This window comes from Calidris pugnax, unplaced genomic scaffold, assembly GCF_001431845.1.
Source record: "Calidris pugnax isolate Ruff unplaced genomic scaffold, ASM143184v1 scaffold42, whole genome shotgun sequence".
In the NCBI taxonomy this organism is placed as follows: Eukaryota; Metazoa; Chordata; class Aves; order Charadriiformes; family Scolopacidae; genus Calidris; species Calidris pugnax.
In genome coordinates this window covers 15,251,081-15,261,438 of record NW_015090920.1, presented here as the reverse complement: position 1 = coordinate 15,261,438, position 10,358 = coordinate 15,251,081, and the positions used below count along the sequence as shown (strand labels likewise).

Sequence of the window (10,358 nt, the reverse complement as noted above, 5' to 3'; positions counted from 1 at the left end):
CGGCGGCGGGCGCTCGCCCTCAGGCGGGCCCCGGGGCGGCGGCATGTCGGCGGAGCGCCTCTGGAGGTAACGCCGGGGGGGACGGGAAGGCTCTTCCCCGCGGTGCCCCCGGGCCCGGTGGGGCGAAGTCTCCCGACTTGGCGGGCGGTGAGCGGTCGCCTCCCTCCGGTCCGCCCCGCGCTGTCCCCCCGCTGTCCCCTCGCAAAGTTGTCCGCCGCCGGCAAGGCGGTGTCCGGCCGCTCCGGGGGCTCCTGCGCCGGCCGGGGTGGGTGCCCGGCGCCGGGGCGGGGGGCGGCAGCGCTACCGAGACTTCGTCCCCCGGCACACGGGACCCTCCCGCCGCGCCCGGGAGCGTTTTCCTGTTTGTTTGGGGGTGTTTCTCTGGGTTTTGTTTTGTTTGCCGCCTTTACTAGCTCACTTAGCATCTGCCTGCCTGGTGTGGTACCCACACCGACCCTTCCGCTGCTTGGAATTTTATTCCCTTTCTCCTCTCCTCCCGGGCTCCTTCCGTGCGACGCTGTTGCCCTCTAGTGTCTGCGGGTATTGGTTGGTGCCCGTGTTGGGGAGCAAAATTAGCCATCGTAGTGCAGTAATTATTAATAACTTCAGGTGTTCATAGCTCCTGGGATTCCCAAAGTCCCGTGCAGAAATCGGTGTGTATTACTGCTCGTTTCTACTGTCACGTGCAGCCTTTGGGAAATGGCAGAAAACTTCTGTATTATTTAATTCACTACTTAATGGGCTAGATAATTGCATCAGGTTTTGGTGTGGTGGTTTTGTTTTTTTTTTTCTTCTTCTTTTTAATGAAATGGAAAGTGGAGAAATGGGCTTTCTCTCACTGTCAGCATCACCACTCGGGTCTCTCAGAAGAAATGATGATGAACTCTGCCTTATTAACTCCTTACACTCGCTTGTGCTTGGCAGTTGGGGGAGAAAGGAGAGGGAGAAGTAATAGTATGGGCATTGACAAGAGAATGTGCCGTACATTTATCTTAAAGACTTCGGCAAATCATGTAGTCTTTAGACAGTGGTGTTTCCACAAGTGCTGAGAAATAATAGGGTTTGTCTCAGAAAAACTGTATGATATGATGTGTTTTAAGATCTTTTGGTAGAAAGCATTGTATGAAGGTAAAGTGGTAACTTGAACACTAAATCTAACTTATGTGCTCTGTTAAAGTCTTCCAGGCCTTCTTTTAAAGTATTTTAAGATACTGTATATTTAATCTTTATAAATATCTTTTAATGAGAAATTTTGATGCATGAATTCCGGTCCTGTAAGATTCTCTAGTAATGCATGAAGCAATACAGCATGGAGCTAAGGATAACATAGGCACAATAGCAACTGAAAACTGTTTGCCCCAAGGACTTGAAAAAGCCTATTTAGCTACTAGAATTTTTGTTCTGTCTAAGCCATTGCTTCTTTTTTTTTTTTTGTTAAACATATATAAGAGAATGTAAGCCCTTCAATAGTCACGCATTACAGGGTTTGTTATGTGATACTAAAGGGTCTCGATGACTTCCCTTGGCAGTTCATGTCTCATATCACCATCTTTTCAAGTTGAAAATGTCTTTTTAATATGCAGTTGTAAGATCTCATTCTCAGCCTGGATTTCCTTGTCTGTGTTGTCGCTGCTTGAATGCTTCAGTCAGGAGAATAGTGTTGTAAGAAGGGGGTACTCAGTATTTGGAGTTTCATGTTTTCATAATTGATTTAAACAGCAGAGCGCTACTATCTATTCCAGGTTTGGTTTTTTTCAAATGCACTTTGCTGCTTCCTACCATGTCATTCATATATCCAGAGATTTCCCTTTTAGTCACACTAATGTAATGACTTCAGAATACTTCCTTTAAGGTCATATTTCATAGTGGCTGGCCAGAGCAGGCTTTTATGTTCAAAGCAATTAAATAGCATTCTCAACAGTGGAGATTTAAATGCCCATACTAATATGCTGAACAGTATGTCTATTTTTTGTCCATGCTTCACTTAAAACTCATCCTTCATTTAATGTATCAGAAGTATGTTGCTGGCACTGTGGTAGTGGCCAGTTTGGTAAAGAACAGAACCAGAATGTAACGATGGGGATTATTAGAATAGGAGAAAGAGGTTTAAAAATATGTCCAGGTATATGTAACCAGACAAATGTTATATAGCTGAATAATATTGATGAGTAATCAGTCCTGAGCTAGCTCCCTTTTTTGGCAGTGATGAAAAGGATTTTTCTTACCCTTTAACAGTATTTTATATCTGTGTATACATAAGTATGACACAACTTCATTGTTTTTTATCAAGGGTCACAGTAAACAGTTGCCCTTGCACAGGCCTGAGGTAAGACTAAATCAGATTCTTTTTATTGGGCTTTGAAAAATGTGATTTGAGAGCAGTTTCTCATTTGCTTGTGGAAATTTTAGCTCAGCCCATTATTTTAATCTTTGTAGTTTTTAGCATGAGTGAATTCAATAAAAATGTTTCTCATAGTTTTAAGAATTTTATTGATATTCATGATACAACTTTATTAGCTTAGATTTTTTTTTAATTGTATGCAGTTTTATGTGTCTATGTGGCTGCCTGGTTTCCTATTTGAGCATCTGTTCGTTGCTGTCTGATGATCTGAACCTGAATTTGATAGCATTTGAGGGATTTTTTATTGGGTTTTTTTTTTTTTTTTTAGTTCTAGAAAATATAAATAGCAATTATGAAATTGAATGGTCAGAACCACATTTCTTTTCAACTACCGAATCCAGAAAATAGTATATTTCTGCTGCATGGAAAAGCCAGCCGTATAAAGCCCATGGACCGGAGCTGTGTACACCATGAAAGTCTTTGTGCCCTCATTGGCATCTTTTTTGCACTATGTTTGTGGGGTTTCCATGACATTCACAGAGCAAAGACTGCCAGTGGCTGCCCGTGAGTCTGAGCCCAGGGACTGGGTTCCAGGCTGACTGCAGAGACTTCTGGGGAAGCTGCTTTGGTATTTATTACATATATTTTGCTGCCAGAAAACACAAAAATCAAGACTTAATGATTTCATGTTCTTTATGTTCACTTACTGCATGTCATTAGTAGGCTAAGTCCCCAGCCAGTATTGTCTCATGTAAGTATTGCCATTAGGGTTATTGTGCTGAAATGATTTATAGAAGCCAAGAATTTGGTCATTTATGCTTAGCAACAAACTAAAGAAAACTGCAAATGGGAGGAACTCACAAGACTCATTATGGTGCAATTCAGCTCTTTTGAGTTCATCATGGTTTTTGTTCTCTCCTCAGTACTACCTTGTTAGTGAATTTAAATAAAAAAACCAAACAAACATAACCAAAAAACACATAACACCCCCCCATCCACCCAAAACAAATAGAACCCAAACAAACATACACTTGAACATGTTTCTTCTTATGTATCTGTTTCCGGATAGCTGTCTGAAGATACCTGTAATTGCAATTACCCAGCAGCATTGCTTAGAATTGTAAATCTTCCAAATAATAAATTGATATTTATTTCCTGTACCCACAAGATTTTCACATGAACTAGTCCTGGGCTGCAGAAATCACTTCTACAGTAGATGAGAGTGATATTGAACCTTGCTGTATTCAGAAGAAAATACAAAACTTATTTCCATGACTCAAATTTCTTATAGTAAGATCTTCATAGTGAGTTAAAAACAAAATTCCAAGTATTCAAAGATGCTAATTTTCACATTAAGGGGGCATTTTGATACCTCATAATTGGAACAACACAGGTAAAAAGTCTGAATTATCAGATGATGGCTTAAAAATGCAAAATTCTGTAGATCAGATACAGATTCTTCTAAAATAATAAGGTTCTAGGGAAAGAACAATGAGGCAGCTTTTATTGCTTCAGACGATGGAAAGTATCACACAAATTAGTTTATAGGTAAAATTTAATTCAACATCACCTCTGTTGAACATTTGATTCGTATAATGTCTGACGTCTGCTTTGAAGTGCTCTGAGATATAGGTGGGACCATATCCTCCTTTCATTGAACTCCACATGACTCCATTGAAATTAATGAGCAAAGACTGCTGTGTTATCTATGGGTCTTTTTCATGTTTTTTTCACTGAAACAATGATAACAAGCTTGACCTCCTGTGAAGAGTTTCTAGATTCTTTGATTAAATTTTCTTTTCTTCAAGGCTTTTTCTTATACCTGGATTATATTTTTTTTTCTGTATTGCAGTTCAAGCTATCATGACTTCTTCATTCTCTTGTAAAATATTGTGTTCTTTTGTCATGAAAGTAGGACTCTGTAAGTGCTGTCCTGTTCTGAAATACTGCTTCTAACAGCTTTCCCACTGTTGGTATGTTCTGAATTACACCCTTTGTCTGGATTTACTGTTGGAAGCAATAGTGGACAAGGACCATTTTGCTTGAAGCCATGTCTAAAATTGTGATAAAGGTCACTACAGCAGTCTTGGCAGGGCCCACAATGTGTGGTGGGTGATACACTCCGAAGATCTCTATGCTACTGTCGAGTTTGGTGCATGAGTTATTTTAGCCCCGGTGCTGTAAGATACCAGTGGAATATCTAGCCAGTGCTGTTGCTTACAGTAAAATGCCGCTGTTCCGCTAGGAAAACAGCTGTACCTTCTCAAGGCTTTGAAACTATGTTGATATTAAATGTGTGTTCTCTTTGTGGTTTTTTTTTTATTATTATTATTTTCTATGTTGTTTTGAACTCTCGCCATGCAAAACAGTCCTCAAATAAGTGAAAAATTACATAAGCACCAAGCGGATTCAAGAGAGCATGCTCTTAAAACTTGCACCTTATTCTGTTCCATTCCCCTTCTTCCCTGTCTTCAGTGATGAGGATGCCAAGTCTGGCTGTGTCCTGCTGTGTCTCGGAGAATTCCTCGTTCCTCAGAGTAAAACCTCACATCTGTCTTGGCATTTCCATCCACTCCTCCTTACAGCTGCATTCTGTAGCCCCAGGAGGTACTTGCAATTAGCAGCTTAATGATAAAATGACAGTTTTTATTGAAGAAAATACAGGTTTCTGAGCTGGCTCCAGACTTTTTGCTCCATGGAATGGCATTAGGAACTACGTCCTTGCTGTAAATGTTTCAAGTGCTCCTGCTGCTTACTTTAGCAGCCTTTGTGTTGCAACCCTTCTGTGATACCTCATTCAAACAACTCTGTCTAATCAGCACTTTCTTGCCATGAGCCTAGATCACTGTAAATTTTTGGTGCTCCAGGCAGGATTCTCAGGTTCAGGTGACTGTCTGGTCAGGAACATAGGCTAGTAGAGAAAGAAACTCCTAAATCATACTGCTGGGAACTGCCTCTCAATAGGACTTTGGTGGTTTCCATCATAAGAATAGAGGTATTTTATGTCTGTGTTAGAGGAGCTTAGGGCTAAAATGAGAAGACAAGCATTGTGCTTGTTGGTTGTGTGGTGCTTGACTTCGTGTCGTTCAAAGAGGTGATTTATGGTACTTCTGTCAGCAAGAGTTCCACTTTACAGGCTCGCGTCTATCTTCTGTGTGCACCAGATCTGAGCTCTATGTGGGGTAAGCCAGCCAGACTGTGGTTATGAAGATAAGTAGGCATATTTACAGCAGTATTAATTTTGGCCACTAAAGTTAGGAGTTTCTTGGCATTCAAGCAACTGAATTGGAAATGCAAAGTGAAGAGAATTCTTTGTGTGCATAATGAAAATTGTCTGTCTGGAAAAATCTCTGGTTTTACTCATTCAGGATGGAGCTCCTTCTTTGTCACCTGACTTCTTACCATATTAAATATCTCTTTTCTGCTATCTAAACTGTTATTGTTGAAGGTAGTGTAACAAGGATTGGACATCTTAACACTTAAAAATGTTCTCTGAGTTCTTCTAAAAGTACTTTCAAATTATCATTCAGTCTTTATGCATTCTTTAACTTATTTTCAGAGACGTGCCTCTAGAAACTGAGAAGCTGGGGTTATACTATTTTTGTCTAACACTGATTAATAAGTCTGTATGCCTGGGTGAAAAGCAAGCCTTCTGACTAAAAGCTATGTACAAGTCTTTGTACAGCTGCAGGTAAGGTTCAAGGCTGGGTGGAGGTCCACCCTGAACAGAAAGGCATATACTGGCATCTGTGAGTAGAAGATGAAGAGAGTAGAATATATCTGGAAAGCAGGCTTCTCTGGTGAGATGCATGTTTAAAGGGAATCTTAATTATGAATGAGACAGCTTACGTACGCTTACTCTTGGTGCTTAATTTTTCTGTTTTGATAAATAGGATGCTGTGTAGTTTCTCTCTTTCCTCTTATCTCGTTTTTCTGCTCATTTATTTTTACTTTGTGCTCATCATGGCACTGGGAGGATCAGTCTTTTGGATTTTATTAAAGTTGTGGAACTTACACAGGTGCTGTTACGTACATAATATTTTTTTACCTTTTTCAAAACCTGAAAGTGACAGGCCACCTTGTTTACAATGTAGGATGTAAGGTACAATGTAGGATGTCTTATCAAGTGGTTAAGTGGTCCAAGTACACGACATGTTGTTTGCTTTTGTCAGTTGGTTGGTTGTCATTGTTTGGGGTTTTTTTGACAATTCCCTGCCCCCCCCCCCGCCCCCTTTATTAATACGTAACTCATCTTTTATATACTTCAATTTCTTTTGAATCAGAAGCTGACTATATTTCTTCTATTATCACCTGCTCTCTGATTCAGTACTGAAGGTTGTCAACTATTCTAGGAATTAGAATTTCTAACAAAAACCCAGTAAACCTTATAAAGTACAAAACATAGGATAGAGCTTGAGTAGATATCATTCGTTAGAATCACAGAATGGTTAGACTTGGAAAGGACCATAAAGACCATCTACTTCCAGCCCCCCTGCCATGAGCAGAGATACCTTCCACTAGACCACGTTGCTCAAAGCCCTGTCCAGCCTGGCCTTGAACACCTCCAGAGATGAGCCCTCCACAACTTCTCTGGGCAACCTGTTCCAGTGCCTCATCGCCCTGGCAATAAAGAGTTTCTTCCTAATATCTAATCTAAATTCCCCCTCTTTGAGTTTGAAGCTATTATGCCTGGTTCTATCTCTGCACTCCCTGATAAAGAGTCCCTCCCCATCTCTCCTGCAGGCCCCCTTTGGGTACTGGAAGGGGCTATAAGGTCTCCCTGGAGCCTTTTCATTCTCCAGACTGAACAACCCCAACTCTCTCAGCCTTTCTTCATAGGAGAGGTGCTCCAGCCCTCTGATCATCCTTGTGGCCCTCCTCTGGACCCACTCCAACAGGTCCACATCCTTCTTATGTTGGGGGCACCAGAGCTGGACACAGTACTCCAGGTGGGGTCTCATGAGAGTGGAATAGAAGGGCAGAACCACCTCCCTCCCCCTGCTGTCCACACTCTCTTGATGCAGCCCAGAATGCAGTTGGCTCTCTGGGCTGCCAGCACATGATGCCGGCTCATGTTGAGCTTCTCATCCACCAACACCCCCAAATCCTTCTCCTCAGGGCTGCTCTCAATCCATTCATCCCTCAGCCTCTATTTGTTATCATGATATGTCAAGAAAAATGTAATTCTCTCTGTCAATCTGTACAGAAAAGTTCATATTTTATATTGATTATACTTCTGGACCTTCTTGGTATTCACATTTTAATCCCTACTTTACTTTTTCTTTATAAATGAGTGTGGATCCTAGCTCCATTTACAAACAAGGATGGATGTGTGCTACATTATGAAGTTATAGGAGCATGTTCTAGATCTTCATAATCTTAATAATTTTCAAAATCTGCTGTTCAGTACTGTAAGTTATAAAGGAAGGTTAATTATTTTATGCTCGTCACATCGTTCAGTTGTTTTACTTCTGACAACACTTGTAGTGTAGGCTTGAAAAATGACTGCTTTCCTTAGGTACAAGTTAAAGCATAAGTATATCCTTAGGTTATCTGCCTCTTAACATTAGCTTTTGATTTATTGTTCTCTTTTCTCAAATTTAAGAGCTGGAATATTTTATGCTTTTTTTAAATACAAAGAAATACAAAGTGCTTCCAACAATTTACAAAACAGTACGCAGTCGAGTAAGATACTATTTGTTTACTTCGAATGGTGCAGGAAAAAGTGTAATTTTGTTTTTGAAATACTCCTATAATACATGTATTATAGGGTTTATCAGTATGTATACAACAGTTAAAATGAGCATGTTTTGTTAAGAATGTCTTGGTTCTTCAAAAATTAATGTAATACAGAATTCATTTAATCATGTAGACTGATGTTCCTCCAGCTTCTTGGGGGTGGAAGGAGAAAGGTTATAAATTTTCTTCAATGTGTAGGTTGTCAGCAGTTGTCCATTTGGAGTTAACTTTTATCTTTGGGTAAAAAAAAATTCAGAAAAATAGTAAGTTCTTTGGCACCGTATCTTGATTTTTCAGTGCTTTCCTGTGTGTACCGTCTTTTCCTTGATCCTCTGGAGCAAGGAACCTGAGATACATTCAAATGCACACGGCAACTAGTGGGAGCAGGAAGAAATAGTGCTGCTAATAGAAAATTTCAAAAAGAAACCACCAAAGTTTTTAGCTGTTTGTTTCCAAACCTCTGATTGGCAGTGATTTCTTTGCTTGTTATTTTACGTTAGTTAGTTAAAGTGTGATGATACTTCACAATTAAAGTGTGATTAAACTTCACAATTGCCTCAATTAAATCTCTGATTTTCTTTTTTTCTAGACTATACCTTCTGTAAAGCTTTGTGGAAGATAGATGTGTGTGCTGCAATGGTGACATAAATATTTCAGAGGACTGGAACAAGTTGTTGAGAATCTGTGTTTGTTTTTAATGCTGCTGTCAAGAACAATCTAAGGCAAGTAAACAACATGAGTTTTATCATGAAACTTCACAGACATTTTCAAAGAACAGTTATTTTGCTGGCCACTTTTTGTATGGTGAGCATAGTTATTTCTGCATACTACTTGTACAATGGCTACAAACAGGAAAATGAACTTTCTGAAATCTCTTCAGAAGTGGAATGTGGTGATCTTCAACTGTTGCCGTACAAGCTGATGGAGATGAAGACCATGAAGCCTATTGATCCCCTGAGGACAGATCTTGTAGTGCTGGTGTTTGTGGAAAGTCAGTACTCAACATTAGGCCAAGATATTATAACCATTTTAGAATCTAGCAGATTTCAGTTTCACATCGAGATTGCACCTGGAAAAGGTGACCTCCCAGTGCTTATAGACAAAAATAAAGGCAAATATGCTCTCATAGTATATGAAAATATTCTAAAGTATGTGAATATGGACTCTTGGAACAGAGGCCTTCTAGATAAGTACTGTATAGAATATGGTGTAGGTGTTATTGGATTTCACAAAGGCAATGAGAACAGCTTGCAGAGCTTTCAGTTGAAGGGCTTTCCTTTCCATGTCCACAGCAATCTGGGTATTAAGGACTGTTGCATTAACCCTCATTCCCCACTGCTCCATGTGACTAAATCCTCTAAGCTTGAGAAAGGTCCCTTGCTTGGAAATGACTGGGCGGTTTTCCAGATTAATCATACATCTTATCAACCAGTGATTTTTGCAAAAGTGAAGACGCCAGAAAACCTTTCACCACCTGCTGCTAAAAATGCTCTCCATGCCACAGTAATTCATGACCTGGGGCTCCACGATGGAATTCAACGAGTCCTTTTCGGCAATAACTTGAATTTTTGGCTGCACAAGCTGATTTTCATAGATGCTATCTCTTTCCTGTCTGGAAAGAAGCTCAGACTGTCCTTGGATAGGTACATTCTGGTTGACATAGATGACATCTTTGTTGGGAAGGAGGGAACAAGAATGAACACCAACGATGTACAGGTAATGTATGCGTACAAACTAATGGTCATTATGGCAAAGTGCCATTTTTTTAATCTTAAAGTGAACAGTTATTAATAGTTGGAACTCGTGGAGGATGCAAATCAGTAGGTAGCAATGCAAATTATTTGGGCCTTCAGAGAGTAGTCAATCTGCCTGGCTCTGAGTAGTCACTGATTCCAGGTTGCTTCAACCTCCAGGCTGGAGGAGAGCCCATGTGGTGTCACTTGTACCTGTACTAGAAAACAGTGCAAAACAAGATGACTCACTGGTTACTATCACTTGTTTTCTCTCAAGGGACACACCGGTCCCTGCTGAGCTAAGTTCTGTAAATGGGTTGGTGGACACCTCTGAATTCTGTTCCCCTTACTATATATGGAACATAGTCTCGCGAACGGAAATTAAAGACAGCTAGTTGCTAAGTAACTGATAAAGAAAAGGGGGTAGGAATGGTAATGTTTTCACACACACCCCACCCCACCAACACGCACAATTCTACGCATAATTGCATGCTGTTTAACTCTCTAGTCTGATGATAGCTTCTATCTAAGCACATGCTTCGGTG

At 40.3% G+C, this 10,358-nt stretch overlaps 1 protein-coding gene across 2 annotated transcripts in view; it reads left to right on the top strand.

The window, feature by feature from the left end:
• Positions 1–2: 2 nt before the first annotated feature.
• LOC106892681 (bifunctional heparan sulfate N-deacetylase/N-sulfotransferase 3) overlaps positions 3–10,358 on the top strand; it is a 73,393-nt gene continuing 63,037 nt past the window's right edge. The window contains exons 1-2 of one of the 2 annotated variants that reach the window (XM_014950054.1): positions 3–66; positions 8,670–9,796. In XM_014950054.1, coding sequence (XP_014805540.1) covers positions 8,816–9,796 — 981 coding nt within the window. In that variant the 5' untranslated portion in view covers positions 3–66; positions 8,670–8,815. Of the gene's footprint in view, positions 67–629; positions 654–8,669; positions 9,797–10,358 lie in introns of those variants that run through there. The other variant, XM_014950058.1, reaches the window with a different exon arrangement.